General features: G+C 36.7%; 2 protein-coding genes across 2 annotated transcripts in view; one reads left to right on the forward strand and one right to left on the reverse strand.

Moving 5' to 3' along the window:
• LOC138335165 (sodium-dependent proline transporter-like) overlaps window positions 1-4044 on the forward strand; it is a 29609-nt gene extending 25565 nt beyond the window's left edge. Inside the window, exon 13 of the mRNA XM_069284128.1 lies at window positions 1552-4044. Within this exon, the coding sequence (XP_069140229.1) occupies window positions 1552-1740 (189 nt within the window). The 3' untranslated portion in view covers window positions 1741-4044. The remainder of the gene's footprint in view (window positions 1-1551) is intronic.
• A 1452-nt stretch (window positions 4045-5496) lies between these two features.
• LOC138335167 (failed axon connections homolog) lies at window positions 5497-16869 on the reverse strand. Its single transcript, XM_069284133.1, has 6 exons — window positions 16654-16869; window positions 12317-12452; window positions 10670-10866; window positions 9545-9750; window positions 9027-9143; window positions 5497-7682 (listed from the first exon to the last, which is right to left on the reverse strand). Exons 1-6 carry the CDS (start codon window positions 16725-16727, stop codon window positions 7552-7554), a joined length of 861 nt encoding a protein of 286 aa, XP_069140234.1. The 5' UTR covers window positions 16728-16869; the 3' UTR covers window positions 5497-7551.
• Window positions 16870-16883: the final 14 nt, after the last annotated feature.

Here is a 16883-nt window from a genome sequence, read left to right on the forward strand (position 1 = left end):
GGCTATTTCCATATAAACGACTTCTTCTCTGAAACTAAGCATGAGATAGCACTCATAATGCAATGGTAGTATCGTTATAGGGTAGGGATTAAAAATTGTACAAATGATGTGGCTGACCCCCCGGGGGCCTGAGGGGCGGGGTCAAAAGGGGTCAATTTGGCTATTTCCATATAAACGACTTCTTCTCTGAAACCAAGCATGGGATAGCACCCATAATGCAATGGTAGCATCCTTATAGGGTGGGGATTCAAAATTGTACAAATGATGTGGCTGACCCCCGGGGGGCCTGAGGGGCGGGGTCAAAAGGGTTCAATTTGGCTATTTCCATATAAACGACTTCTTCTCTGAAACCAAGCATGGGATAGCACCCATAATGCAATGGTAGCATCCTTATAGGATGGGGATTCAAAATTGTACAAATGATGGGGCTGACCCCCAGGGGGCCTGAGGGGCGGGGTCAAAAGGGGCCAATTTGGCTATTTCCATATAAACGACTTCTTCTCTGAAACTAAGCATGGTATAGCACCCATAATGCAATGGTAGCATCTTTATAGGGTGGGGATTCAAAATTGTGCAAATGATGGGGCTGACCCCCAGGGGGCCTGAGGGGCGGGGTCAAAAGTGGCCAATTTGGCTATTTCCATATAAACGACTTCTTCTCTGAAACTAAGCACGGTATAGCACCCATAATACAATGGTAGTATCCTTATAGTGTGGGAATTCAAAATTGTGCAAATGATAGGGCTGACCCCCCGGGGGCCTGAGGGGCGGGGTCAAAAGTGGTCAATTTCCATATAAATGACTTTCTCTGCAACTTAACATGGGATTACGCTCATAATGCAATGGTTACATCCTTATAGGGTTTGGATTCAAAATTTTGCAAATGATGGGGCTGACCCCCCGGGGGCCTGAAGGGTGGGGTCAAAAGGGGTCAATTTAGCTATTTCCATATAAACGACTTCTTCTCTGCAACTAAGAATGGAAGAGCACTTATAATGCAATGGTAGCATCCTTATAGGGTTGGGATTTGAAATTGTACAAATGATAGGGCTGACCCCCGGGGCCTTAGACGGCAATAGATGCGAGGTCAAAAGGTCAATTAGGCTACTATTTTCATATAAATTACTTTGTCTCTGAACCTGGTATCAATAGCATCATTGTATGGTTGTGCTTCAAAATTAAACTTTGGGAGTCAATTTTGCTTATTTTTCTAATTGTCTGAGTCTTGTGATAATTACTAACAAAAAACCAGGTGAGCGATACAGGCCCTCTGGGCCTCTTGTCTATAAATTTCGATTTCGTTTTTTCAAAACAAACTTATCCTGAAAAGTTTAACTAAATATGACAAAATCACAGTGAGAGGCCTCCTTTAGTCACAACATAAACAACAGAGCAAATCTTTCTGACATTTAAAGGAAGATCGCGAAAAATCGTCAGGTGTGCGAAATTACGTACTGTGCGAAATTACGTACCCTCACTCTAAGTTAAGTCCCTTTAATCAATGTTTTAAAATAAATTGCATATTATGAGGATGTGTGTTTTCGTTTGCAGCGTCTTATACAAGCCCTAAAGACGGACAGTTTACGGACGACAGACAGCACCAATGATTACGATATATCGGACACAACTAACACTGGCTTACATCCCTCCAAGCCGGCCAGTCATACCAACACGCTTGACAAAACGGAAACGGAAGTAGTAATGAAAGCCCCGGACAACTCGGACATCGCAAAAATCTAAATTCAGATATAGAAATATTTTTGTGAGAATTGACTATAAACTGTCTTGTTTTGTACAGAGAACTGTTGGTTTGCACAATGTATAAATAAAGACTTTCTCTAAGAAGAGGAATGGCATAACTGGTAATAGGATTTTTATATGCCGTCTGTAACGAGATTTCGCGTTTTACGAAAGTGAGGCTTGTGGAAAATCTTAATTTTGTTGATATTTTCTTTTAATGTGTTCATACGTGATTTTTTCCGCAAATGCCATTCAGATAGAAAACAAACAAATTAAGTCCTTGTACTATAGCCCCTACTTCTATAAGCATTTAGGCCCACTACCGCTTTCCGAAACGGCTTTTGATTTTTAAAATTGTAATGTAAAACGAGATTGATAATTTTGTAGAGTTGCAAAATTTATAAACTTACCGTTAATACTACACCTGTCATCACCTTCTGAACAATTAGATTTAAATAATTAAATTTCATTTATTTTCATAACGCAGGTCGTAATGTGTTTATCGCCGTCGTACTAAATACCGAGCGATAGTTGATTATCACTGCACCAGACGGCAAAACAGCGAAATGAATATTCACTGTTAACATAGATTATGCAGGAAATCTGGCATTTGTTTGGTAATGTAACATCATCTTAGACCACCGATATATATTTCATTATGTTATTAATGTTTTTAAGAAACTTTAATTTTTGTTTCGGAAAGATAGTGGGCCTTTAACTTTTATCTTATTGTTACATTTGTATTTCAATCATTAAATGTAGTCGATTATGACCCCGATGAACGTAGCACAGTTTGTCTTTTCACTTTCAAAATTGCTTAATCCTCAGCTTTTGATAGCGTTTCTATCATGTCTGTCTCTGATATTTCCAGATTCTACGCTACTCCACCATTTGCCCGTATAAATAGCGCTGTATGGTGCAGCCTTAGCTTATAATCAGCTTCGAATTATTCACCTTGAATATTGAGCACAGTCCATATTTCAGTTACAATGATGTACTCCGATCTACTCTGATTCAGAAAGGGACAAACGCTATCCTCGATACTCCACGGGTTACTAATACTGTCGTAATATCCACCCAGGGTCTACATCATAGTAAATAAAAATGGAGGCAACAGAACAGAACAAGTGATTTAGTCCTTTGCTGTACATCAAAATAAATGTATATAATGGTACACTGTACATAGTTGAATGTGTGGCTTTGAAGTTTGGAGTTGCACTATCTCTGTTGTCTTCAAAGGACGTCTTTGCAGGCCTGTGATTGGTAAGATTTTTCCGCTTTAAATGCCTTCAGATTGTCCAGGGGTGGATATGTCAGTAATAGCGACCCCTGGAGTATCGATGATGTCAAACGCTGGCATATTACATTCCATCTGGGTGTAGCGAATCATCTGTTTTTCAAAAACAGACATTTTTAATTTTTGTTTAGTGATATGTTCATTTATAAAATGAGCATAAAAAGGAAAAATGATTCAATTAAGAAATCAACATTTGATTCGGTTTATCACGAGCGGGTAAGAGTTTACGTGTGTGAGCGAGAGAGACTTTGTGCTTACAACTCCAGTTTACAGCCATAGAGAACGAAGGGAGGTAACGCCCACCAGAATTCGTAATTTGGCGCATTAGCCTGCTATGACGTTGCTATGCCAATTTTTTGCTATTGAATTTTGACAGTATATATGAGCGTTACATGTTGTTTGAATCATATATGTATACATATCCTCATCAAAGTCGATTTTATGTATACTTTGTATATCGCCAGAGTATCATTTTGTATATTTTACATAAGTGTATGTATACCGCAATTAATCAAACAGGATGTATAAATTCACGAAGATATATGTATATATATATCCATGGTAGTCCGAGTCTCTTCTGACCCTGCTACAAGACTTAGACAGTCTGTCAGATAGATGTTTGACGAAGGACCCTTACACAAGACATCTTACTGTCAGTCTCGTAACGTCTTAATTAGGCTGATGTCAACTGGTTGTCCTCAATACTACGGATATCGAGGATGCTGAATTGTTTAGACTTTGGACTAAAATCGGCGTATTGTAACTTGGTTGTGAGATTCGGAATTGTTCATCTAAGAAAAGAGTAAAAGCATCACCGACAGAACTTAACCAATTCCTTTTGAAGATGCAACACACTAGCGTGTTTTATCTGAAAACGGAGGCATGGTATGGAATCTCAACTCGATCGCCATGCCTGTGTGTTGCTCCTTCAAAATTTCTGTAAAAGTCACAGTTACAGTGTAACTAGCATTATCAGTAAAATACTATCAATAAATCCTTGAAATACATCAGTTTTGTGGTTTTTAATTATTTCTGTCATATAATCTGGAACGCATTTTATTGGCTGAAAACCCATCGTGACGTCAGTAAACAATGGGTGACGTCAGGGTTCGTGGTGGTTTCGCAACACATTTTCGAGATTCTTCGAAATGTAGGTCGCTGTATGTATGTGAAAAAAGTATCTTAAACTAGTGTAATTATTATAATCTACAACGGGACGTAATGACCAGTGACATAACCAAATAAATACCACTGGAAAACAAGAATGGGACATTTATAGACGTTGACGAGAACTGATACGATTGGCAATAGAAGAGAACTAAAAAAGAAAGCCAATGATATAACATAAAAATGAAAGAACCATAAAAGACATTTAATGATTGGCAATAGAAGAGAACTAAAAAAGAAAGCCAATGATATAACATAAAAATGAAAGAACCATAAAAGACATTTAATGATTGGCAATAGAAGAGAACTAAAAAAGAAAGCCAATGATATAACATAAAAATGAGAGAACCATAAAAGACACAACTAAGGAGACTAATATAAGAGTAGACCATTATATGGCTAATGATAGCCAATGAGTAGCTTATAGGAGAGGTAAAACGAAACTAATGAGAGAACTGCAAAAAATAGCCAAAGGGGTCATTATAACTGTAGCATTAAGATCATGAACACAGCTATAAAAGTAGCCAATGAGAACTGTCATAATGCTCAAGGTGAGACCAACCATATTATTAGTAACTATTAGTATAGTAAAAAAAACAGCCAACGAGATAGCATAAATTAAAGCAAACTATGAAACATTTATGCTAGCCAACGAGAAAACATTAAAATGAAAGCCAACGATAAAACATTTATTCTAGCCAACGAGATAACATTAATGATAGCCAACGAGAAAACATTAATGATAGCCAACGAGAAAACATTAATGATAGCCAACGAGATAACATTAATGAAAGCCAACGATAAAACATTAATGTTAGGCTACGATAAATATTAATGATAGCCAACGAGGAAACATTAATGAAAGCCAACGATAAAACATTAATGTTAGGCTACGATAAAATATTAATGCTAGCCAACGAGAAAACATTAAGTATAGCCAACGAGAAACCATTAATGGTATAGCCAACGAGAAAACATTAATGATGGCCAACGAGAAAACATTAATTATAGCCAACGAGAAACCATTAATGGTATAGCCAACGAGAAAACATTAATGATGGCCAACGAGAAAACATTAATGATAGCCAACGAGAAACCATTAATGGTATAGCCAACGAGAAAACATTAATGATGGACAACGAGAAAACATTAATGATAACCAATGTTAACCAACACTATAATTTATAAACACCGGTAACAAAACAATAACGTCAGCTCCCAGAAAATAGAAATAGTCGTGCACATGTATGTGTTCACTTCCACAGATAACAACGACAAAAGAAATATTGGTAAAAATATTTATATCAATAATTTAATAACAAACAAAGATAAATCGTTTGTCTGTTTGCGTGTAAATCAGCTAATATAATTCAACTTACTGGTAAAAACTAACATTTTAAAGCTTTGATTTCATAAACAAGAAGACACACATTTACTGTGATCATAAGTTTCATTATGAACTGTTTCAAAGTAACCATAAACAAATGTATTATTACTTCCAATACGATTTGGGGTACCAAATATGTGATTTCATATATTAAATCACTGAGCTGTGAAGCTCCCCTGTAATCAATTGAAATACATGTGCATACATATGTAAATTGTATAAAAAAATACAATTAATTCACAATGAAAATATCTTTGGTTTTCAGCTCAACAGTGCACCGTTAATTCAAATGTAACCCATTAAATCAACATTACCAGTGCATCATTTATTTAAATGTAACCCATTAAATCAACACCAACAATGCATCATTTATTTAAATGTTACCCATTAAATCAACACCAACAATGCATCATTTATTTAAATGTTACCCATTAAATCAACACCAACAATGCATCGTTTATTTAAATGTAACCCATTAAATCAACATCAACAATGCATCCTTAATTTAAATGTTACCTATTAAATCAACATCAACAATGCATCATTTATTCAAATGTAACCCATTAAATCAACATCAACAATACATCATAAATTTCAATGTTACCCATTAAATCAACATCAACAATGCATCATAAATTTAAATGTTACCCATTAAATCAACATCAACAATGCATCATTAATTTAAATGTTACCCATTAAATCAACATCAACAATGCATCATTAATTTAAATGTTACCCATTAAATCAACATCAACAATGCATCATTAATTTAAATGTAGCCCATTAAATCAACATCAACAATGCATCATTAATTTAAATGTAGCCCATTAAACTACATCAACGATACATCATTAATTTAAATGTTACCCATTAAATCAACATCAACAATACATCATTAATTTAAATGTAGCCCATTAAATCAACATCAACAATGCATCATTAATTTAAATGTTACCCATTAAATCAACATCAACAATGCATCATAAATTTCAATGTTACCCATTAAATCAACATCAACAATGCATCATTAATTTAAATGTAGCCCATTAAATCAACATCAACAATGCATCATAAATTTAAATGTTACCCATTAAATCTACATCAACGATACATCATTAATTTAAATATATACACCATTTAAATGATGATAGTTGTAAAGTAAACAACTTGTCCTTATACAACATCAAGTATATATGAGTCCAATGAGTACATGCTCTGGCACATGATAAATTAAAAGTGTCATCTATCTTTTCTGTCTACTATGACATCGTCAGTTTCATCAATATGACTTCACCATTTTCTACAGGTAATAATATAAGTTTCTTTATATGTGGATATGAAGGATAGGTATATTCTATTCGAGGGTCACAAAATTTAGTAAAACCCGAGGCTTGCCGAGGGTTACACGTGGTATTTTCAACACAAATCCCTTACAAATCTCCGCGAATGTATATATACCTTACTTACAGTGATACTAGTAGGCAATTTATTCCATTTTAAATCCCAGAAAGTTAATCTTCGCGAACTTGTTTTGACATATGATAATCGCCAAATTTAGCAGCTGGTTGAACAAGACAACTGTTAGGCGCACGTCTCCATAGTTGCATTGATCGCAAATTTTCGGTATTTTCCGTATTCTTTTCTGCTTCCGGAAATTAACGAGTCCGCTTGGTATCCAATATCTATCTTCGATTACAAAATCAATGTACACGGTTTAGATCATGTACACATCCACCAACCTCAATATTTATAACTGTTGGTAACTCTGATATAGATAGAGTCGACACTACATCATCAAATGTCCAAAAATGATTGTCAAAATGATTGGGTACCAGAGGATTTTTTTGGTTAGTTTGTGTCGCTGCCTTTGTATAACTTGTGTTCTAGACAAGTACGTCAAGCTTTTCAGATGAAGACCATATATCGTTGAAAAAAGCTAACAACATTACGTCACTTCCGGTCAGTTATCAAACTTATAGATCTTGCCACTGTCGTTGACGTAACCTTTGCCAGTCAGTATACACTGTTCCCAGTCCGGCCAATAGCGGGCCCTCATACGATCACAGTAGGAAACCAAGTTGGTAAGCTCACCTAATAAACACAAACATATCATATATTTATAAACGTACAAGGCTCGTAAAGATTGTAGACAAATAGACCATAAAATATCTAAATAGGAAAAAAAATGATTTTAAGTACAATCTAATGCAGGCATCGTCAAGAATATGTACATTTGTAATAGCAAATCGATGAAACAATTTACGTCATCATTTACGATGCTACATCGCCGACAGAGCATTAACGATACTCATTATTTGAACGATAATTGGTGTTTAGTCGTGTATATGTGCACGTATGTATAATGAACGCAAACAAATAATATGATATCATTTCTTTTTCTTTTTGTGCATTCGCAATCAGTAATTAATTCCATAAAGAACTTGTTTGCTTTGTTTGATTATGTTAACGTCCTATTAACAGCCAGGGTCATGTAAGGACGGCCTTCCATGTATGCAGTGTGCAGCGTGTATGAAGCGCGAGGTGTGTGCCCCGGGAGACTGTGGTATATCCATGTTGTGTCTTCTTGTATAGTGGAACTATTGTCCTTTTTTATAGTGCTATATCATTGAAGCATGCCGCCGAAGACACTAAGCAACACATCCCACCCGGTCACATTATACTGACAACGGGCGAACCAGTCGTCCCTCTCCCTGTATGCTGAGCGCTAAGCAGGTGCAGGAGCTACCACTTATATAGACTTTGGTGTGTTTCGGCCCGGGGACAGAACCCAGAGCCTTCCTCACAGGGTCAAACGCTCCACTCAAGGCCAAAAGTGAGGCAGTGCCAATGGAGGCATTAGGAAAGATTAAGTCAGTTAGGAAGAAGAGAAAAGATAGGGGCAGCAGGTACAATTCTAACGCCCTACCTACAGGGCCGTCCATAAAGGACATAGTGCCACGGAATTTGTTCGAGATGTAATTAATCATTTTCATTTTTTATCTTGAAGTAAAATTAGAAGTTCAAACTTTTCAATGATGGCAATGGTATTAAGTAAGTAACTTTTGTAACTGAAGAAAGAAAAATACTTATTCGTCTGCTTCTGGTTTTGATATCATATACCATTTGTCAGCGGTGGAGCATAAATATGAATATGGAGAAATTGTCTTTATTCATTATCTGTTTTCATCTAATGTCTTTCAGACCAGTCGACACAGGGTCTCATCATGATGAATCTATTTCATTAGCTCAGTGACGTAAAGGAGCAATGAGCAATTTTCTGTCTGTTTGTTATATATTAATCAGCCATATACCTTAGTAACAGTTTGAAAAAGCATCTGATCATGTTAACGTATTACAGGCAAGTTTGAAACAAGAAATGGTCAGAAAAGTTTTAAGTCTACATGATTTCAGTTACGTTTTCTTGAATGTTTTTACCTTTAATAAGTCTTTCGTGTCTGGACGTTGGCATATGTTCAATCATCATAACCAGCATCCCGAAAATAGCACAGTCCGCTTCACACGGCTCGTCCCCCAATAGGAACGCTTTGTCACCTACAAGGAAACCAAAATAAGATCAACATCCCGAATATAGAACAGTCGACTTCATACGGCTCGTCCCCCAACAGGAACGCTTTGTCACCTACAAGGAAACCAAAATAAGATCAACATCCCGAATATAGAACAGTCGACTTCATACGGCTCGTCCCCCAACAGGAACGTTTTGTCACATAAAAGGACAATAAAATAAGATCAATATCCCGATTATCAACAGTCGACTTCACAGGGCTCGTCCCCCAACAGGAACGCTTTGTCACCTACAATATCAACAGTCGACTTCATAAGGCTCGTCATCCAGCAAGAAGGCTTCGTCACCTACAAGGAACCAAAACGATCTTGTTAATGTGACTTTGTTTATGTAGCTCGTCTACAAAAAATATGCCGAAGACATATACCTATGAAATGGGAGAGCGCCTTCATATCTCCGACCGCTATAGACCAGATTTCGTCCGGTGTGTGGCGCCCAATCCCATGTCCCCACATCTCCTTTCGCAGCACGCGCCGAAGGAAGGACAATAGCAGCCATAACTTAATGCCTCGGTATGGGATCACAGATTTCACGGCTGTCGTGTCTTCTCCAAACATCTCCGAACACATCGTCCTGTCAAACAAATACATAGATTAAAGTTATTCAAGACTGTTTTCGTGGTGCGTAGTAATCAAATGCGAAGTCAACACGGGTGACTCCAGAAGGGTAGTCCGAACAAAATAATCCAGGGTTTACTATAACTGTCGTTACATCCATCCCTGGACTATCTCAGTAAAACTGGAGGCAGTTCAGTAGACATAAAAAACCAATATCAGGCCTGCAGAAACTTCCTTTAAATAAGGTCAAAACTATACCCGCAGAGCCTTCCGTTTTGCTATGACATTATGATGTTTTTCTTATGACCGGCAATCGATTCGAAACCGTTACAGACGAATTAAATGGGTTTTTTTTCCATATCTATTTCGGTTGTGGATTTAAGACTACAAGCTTATATCATATGTACTGTGATTTGTAATGGATAATTGAGTTGAAAACTTTCTTCCATGTTTTTAACCATTTGATTTAACCAGTTTTATTGCAACTTTTATGTACAATGAGATATTTTTTCCATTATATGAGTCCTCTCCCCTTTAACGACTCCATTGTAATTGCGATAGCAATACATTTTGGACCATTAGAATCGATGCATGGAGTCATTCATCATCGCGTTTATTTCTTAAATTCATCATCGTCTTATTTGTGAAATCTTGGTAAAAGTAATTGTCGGCAAGTTCCAATCAATATCGAACCTTGCAGAATTTACCAAAATGGTACTACCGCTTTGATAATCGACTGAATTGACTAGAGTGTACCACAATCAATTACTCACTCTGATCTATCAGAGTTACTTCCCTTCGTTTCAGTTCGACTAAATCCGAGGTACTGACGTCACAACATCTCAGAGAAATGATAATTTTCGATTGGTACTAACGGCACGAAACGAAAGGAAAGCAAATCTGGTATATCAGAATGTCAATTAATGACAACTCACCAATACAAGTTTTCCTCCGTGAGTTTTTGGAATGCTCTTGCCACGCCCTCCTGTTCGGGAGTGAGGTGACTGTTGACGTTCTTTCCTGTCTCCTTCTTTAGATGTTCGATACAGAACTGCGAGTCGGCCACGGCTACGCCATTGTATTCCATCCAGGGCGTCTTCTGCTTCGACGAAAACTTTGACGAGTGGTCATTCTGGACAAAGGGATATAATTCGTATTAATACATGAGCGTTCTGGACAAAGGGAGTTAACTCGTATGAATACTTGGTCGGTGTGGACAAAGCGAGATAACTCGTATTAATAGAGATATAGGAACTGCAATATCTAGACGAATTGAGATAATTTATACAAGCATATCTATAAAGAATGCCAGAACAAGGGAGAACTGCTAAATATATAAAGATTGTATTGAAATTACAAATCATAAATATGCTAATTTTTTGAGTGGATAATGAGATAATTCTGATTATCAAACACTACATATATAAAACAAGATGTATGCATTCTTCTTTAAATATAAATGTCCTTGTGAAAAATACACAACATCACTTTTCTGTTCAAAAGTACATTTAAAACAGCAAAGATGATACATTCAGACTTGTATTTACAAATGAGTGGAGAAAATGGGAAAACCTCTTAATGTTTGATATTTGACTGACCGATATGCCGACAACTACATGTATATGATCATTTTTGCTAATTTTTAATCTATACCAATGCATCATCCCAAGTCCCTTTCAACCCCCACCCCCACTCCCGCCCCCCCCCCACCCCCCTATGTATAGCCACTTGTGACTTTCTCTCTCTTTCCTTCTCTCATTCTCTCACCACCATACTCCCTACTTGTATGTATGTGAGGATGATGTGTGTATGTATTTGTATATATGATAGTTCTAATCCTTTATAATGAAATGCATGTGTTGACATTAATATAAGTATTAAAAGGAGACACATTTAACTAATAAATGATAATAACGATATGACACAATCATGATGGTGAGGGTAATTATGTGAGGTCATTTGTGTTAGATAATAAAGATGATAATGCCACGTGATAGCATGCATGCATGAGATAATGTGTGTAAGCTATGGATGAAAGTGTATGTAGTGTTCTTTATATAACTGTTTTATAAAATCATAAGCGATACATTTTTTTCTATATTTCCATAATTTTCAGACTGTTTGAGTTAACAGGGAAAATCAATATAACTATAGCATTACCTCTCACTACAGGAAGAGGAAAGCAATAGGTTAGGTGAGGCACCCTCGTCAGCCAATACATTGTCTGAACTCTACACTGTAGCTGAAAGGTATGATATTTGTCCATTCACTCTTATAATATCATAGCAGCATAATATACGGTGTATTTGAAAACTCAGAATTAAGATATTAACAGTAAATTCCTGGTATGAATGAAGTGTGTCGAATGGATCCCCTCCTGTGAGAGGGCACAGTTGAAAAAAAAATGTATTGAACGATGATTTTCTTTCACATTAACCAATACAGATTTCATATTTTTTTCTGTTAACGAAATCAATTTTTCGAGTCTATATATTAAAAGGGATTTGGGACCAACATTATTGTTTAATTTTTCGTTTTAAATCATTGAAAATATATTTCAGATAAATTCGAGAATGTCTTACCATATATGGTATTTTTGCCATGCGCAGAAACGTTTCCAGTTTGAGCGGGAAAGGTGAGATACTAGGAGCACGTGGTCCTCTACCCACTTGATACAGCACGACCACATCACGTGGTGCATCTCTTTTCGAGGAGAATCTGTCACGAAGAAAAGTATTTAATAGTAATAAGTCTAAATCAAACAACGTGGGGTAAATATAGTGTATCCTTCCGCATCATCAATACACCTCCTGACTGGTTTGAGACAATTATAAAAGTACGAGTTATTTCTCTTTCATCAGTACACAGCACCACATACTCGCGTAGCGATTGCGTCAGCACTCTGCCATTAAAAACTTTAACTTTCTTGGTTTTTGGAATTGGTTTCGTTAGTTTTACGTCACATTAACAGTCGGTTTCATTTAAGGGCGTGTTATGTTTGTCGGTGGAGGAAAGCCGGTGTACCTGGTGAAAAACCAACGGCAACGGTCATTACCTGGCAACTAACCCACATGGGTTCGAACTTGCAACCCAGAGGTGGAGGGCTTAAAAACTCCTTTTAAACTGTTCATGAATCAGCTATATACAATGTATAATAGACAGGCATATGTATATTCATGTATATAAAAGATGAAATTTAACATTAGCTTCATGCCAAGAATTACGGTTTTGCTTTCCTAACCCAACATTGGCTTGTTAGTTTCTTACTTTTTGAAACAAATATGTTTGATATGTATTTTCTAAAAGTTTTGTCATGTACTATAAATAGAAACCCTATCTTCCTCTGTGAGGGTGGCCTCATTCAAATAAGATGGCGGCTTTCCTGTTTTTGCTCTAACTTTGGTCAGATCAGGTTTTCACACATGTTCGTGTATAAATGTAGATGTAACGCGCCCCTAGTCCAACTTTCTTCGCGATCCTGTCGGAATTTTTTAAATATCTCTGGATGTTTCAGTCCAGCACTATCTAGGGCCAGATGAAAACCTGTCTACGAAACACATAGCCATCATTAATGGGTGTTTTTTTTAACCTTTTGGAAAATGAGTTCCTGTAATCAGAGTAACTATTTAAATCTCTGCAGTAATACCGAAAAGATGTAATGCCCATTTATTGTGACATCTTTTCGCGTTTACGACAGTTTCAGACATGAAACATCTCCGTACATATTACAGAGAAGGTTCCGTCGTGAGTTAACCATGTTCTGCTAGTTGTTTCTGTATTATCGTATACGACGGTCATCTCGCGTTGGTAAGCATTGGTGTCACTATCTTTTTATAATTTCATGAGGTCAACTTTGCCAGCCAGCCCTGAAACATCTGGTAAATCACCCTAATCCATCAGGTAAAATGTCGAACGGAATATCTTGGTTGGCGAAGTATTATGGGGGGTAAGGAAAAAAACCTTTGTTTGCAAACAGTGTTTTTAAATCAACGCGGATCCTTTATTGATTACGATTTAAAACTGTAACTAGTTCTCATATCTCATTGGAAGCTGGGTTAACGTTGTCAACAGTGGTGTAGATCATGTTCTGGTTTTCTCTACCCTACCAAACTGTGAACCCAGAGATGAAGTTCGGACTGTCAGGAATAAAACATCATGGCAGCGTAGGCTACCAAGTGTTAATGGTGCTGTATATGTTGCGGTTATCAGATGGACCGGTTCACTACGCGCCAGACTGTAGGGGAGGGTAGGATAGTAGACCCGTCTGCTGTAACTGGGACATGATGCATGTTGTGGTCACCTCGAGGGTGTCCAGTCTGGTCAACTGTCAGGCCATTGACCATTTATCAAGGTCAAGAGGACATGTACAGGTGTCTGATTAAACCACGCTTCAGTTACTACCGTATTCTACACAGTTCAAAACATCAATACTCAACAGTTAGTACACTTACACTAGTCCGATAAACCTGCCTATATTATCAGGATTTTTATATTTTTTTTGGCCTATATATAAGGTAAAAAAGTCTTATAATATAAGCAGGTTTAGTGGACTACACTTGCATCTGTATAAATCATCTACCAAAATATTAAAGCCAGGTGCACGAGTTCACCTGTATTTTTCGGAAAACTCTTAAGGGCACTCTAAAACCAGAAACGTTAATATCTATACACATATTTTTACCAAGGATCAAGACAATGCAAAATTTAGACCTCTAAAACGTCTAAAGATGGACTAAAGGCACTCAGGTGGGTACATTATTTTATAAACTTCACTAATTCTCAGATCCCTTTATGTTCAACATATAATATACTGTTACAAATTGTCATATCCCTGTGTCTTTTTAACGTGCACTACATCACAACATTACGTAATGACATATTTATTGACCTCAACAATTCGTACTAAAACAGATATGTACTGTAGCAGAGATTTAAGTCTATCTAAAACTCTGACTGTATATATATATATACTTATCTAGTGCGAATTCTGATAAATTACCGATATTGTTTAAAAGTACATATGGTGACTTAAAAATAATCTGATATATTATAAAAGATATGCATCTGTATATTGAGTAAATTACTTGTGGGGTGATTAACGTCATTTAATCCTCGATTACCAAGGGGTTACTATCACTGCCGTGGATATATATAACGACAGTAATTCTAATTGTATCGGTAAGTGTGTTACAGTGTGCCATCGCTAGCGCAAGCCGAATTTTAAAGTCTTGGAATAAGGAAAACCTTTTTGGTGGAAAATCAACTATATGGTATCTCTACGATGAAAAAAATAATAATTCCTTCGCTTCCAATTTCTAAAGATGGCGGTAAAATTCGTCTTTTCAGAGATATTACGGATTAGCATTATTACAATACAGTTAAAGAATTCTTTACACCTCCAGTCAGATCTGTGACAATATAAAGCAGTGCCCTGGTGGGTTAATTCGAACTTCCCAATTATCTTCACAACCTTGCATAGGAAACCAGTGATTGTAATCTATTTCAAGCCCTGTTGTCATGGCAACGAAAAACGTGTCAAATTTATCACGCGTCAAGAAGAACGAACAGTGCTAGAAGCAATTAGGGGACCCAAAGTCATCAGAAGAGAGATCTCGCTTGTAGTGGAATCGAATCCTTGGTTTTCTGGTAATGATAATCTTTTAAGGCTTTTTCATATTATATGTGAATAATTGACACCCATATTTCCTATATATAGACGTATGTCATACTTGGACGAACGGGCATATATATACTATATATACATGGCGACAATTCAATGCAGCTAGCCGACATCAGTGGTCCCGACCAGAGGGTAGAGCAAATGTGAAATTAATGTGAAACCAATGGACAAATGATGCAGACAATGCGACCATGTTGTTTGGATAGTAAGGCACATGGTGGGAATAGTTTGACCTTTTAATGACCGCCTAAATGTAAACGTTGACAGCCGAGGCTAGCGTAAACACCGATCTCCCGTAAATGGTGTGATGGACGATTATAACATGCTGTACCGAAACGCTCAACTTCGAGAAGTCGACATCGTTTTGAAAATTATATAATCACAGACAGTTTGAGGTTCCCGTGAAAAACAGAGCATGCCCAAAGTGTTGGACTTCATCCGGCCATTGCGCTAAATTGAATCTGTTGAAAAGCATGATTACAATACATGAGAAATTTATTCTTCATTACCTTTCGAAGTGCAATATATATTTGGTTAAAGTAGTCAGTTTGGCACAGAAAACCAGATACTATGAATACACACAACAGTTAAAAGCAGAGAACTATTAATTTGCCATGAGCATGGTGAAAAATAAATCATTTTGGTTTCGTATTTCTGATAAAGGATAAAGAAGAAGATCAAAACTATAAAATATACTTAAGATATAAGCCATTACCTAGGCAGCGGCACCACAAGAGTTGATAAAATCTGTCAGCATGAACTCGACAAACTAGTTCACAGGGTATATAATGTATCTCAGATTTGGCAAAAGTATATTTTAGTCACTCTGTCTATTGCTAAATTGTTTTTGGAGTTCTGGCTGTCTGCGTTGTGCTCTACTACCCGTATAAGAAGGTTGTACCATGACAAGGGAATTTTAATCTAACAATGAATGTAAATACAACGACAGTATAATATAATTTCCATGACATTTGATACAAAATGTCATGCAAATTGACTTACCATACAAGGTCCCAATGTTAGCAAACCCGTGCTTATGATATATATATATTAATAAGAATCGTTAGGCTGACTGAATTCATATAAAATTGGAGTTCGGGTTTTATGTATATATAATATTTTTTTTCTTTGTAAGAAATCAAACTGACTAATAACAAATTATGTAAGCTAGTCTTGGTACATTTCCCACAAATTAGACAAAATAAAATCTAGTAAATACGGCATTGTTGATTGGCTTACCTGCATTTGACTAAATATCCAATTAAAACCAGCAAAACAATACCGATTGCTCCAGTACACACAAGGAAAAACATCCTGCTATTTCGCCTGACGTCGTAACAGGTGTGACAACCCCGCTCTCTAATGTAGAAATGGGCGGGGATATTTGATTGACACCCAGTGTGCCTCTCGCCGCTTCATCCACGTAAAACATAACTATGATGTAATGATACTGATAAAGTTATGAGTGG

This window comes from Argopecten irradians, chromosome 11, assembly GCF_041381155.1.
Source record: "Argopecten irradians isolate NY chromosome 11, Ai_NY, whole genome shotgun sequence".
NCBI classification, from domain to species: domain Eukaryota; kingdom Metazoa; phylum Mollusca; class Bivalvia; order Pectinida; family Pectinidae; genus Argopecten; species Argopecten irradians.

Excerpts from the sequence above, each read along its gene's own strand:
- LOC138335167 (XM_069284133.1), bottom strand. The coding sequence starts at position 16,727 with ATGTTTTTCCTTGTGTGTACTGGAGCAATCGGTATTGTTTTGCTGGTT. Across the intron at positions 12,453-16,653 it reads GGATATTTAGTCAAATGCAG|ATTCTCCTCGAAAAGAGATG; the intron begins GTAAGCCAATCA and ends TCTTCGTGACAG. Across the intron at positions 9,751-10,669 it reads ACGGAGGAAAACTTGTATTG|GACGATGTGTTCGGAGATGT; the intron begins GTGAGTTGTCAT and ends TTTGTTTGACAG.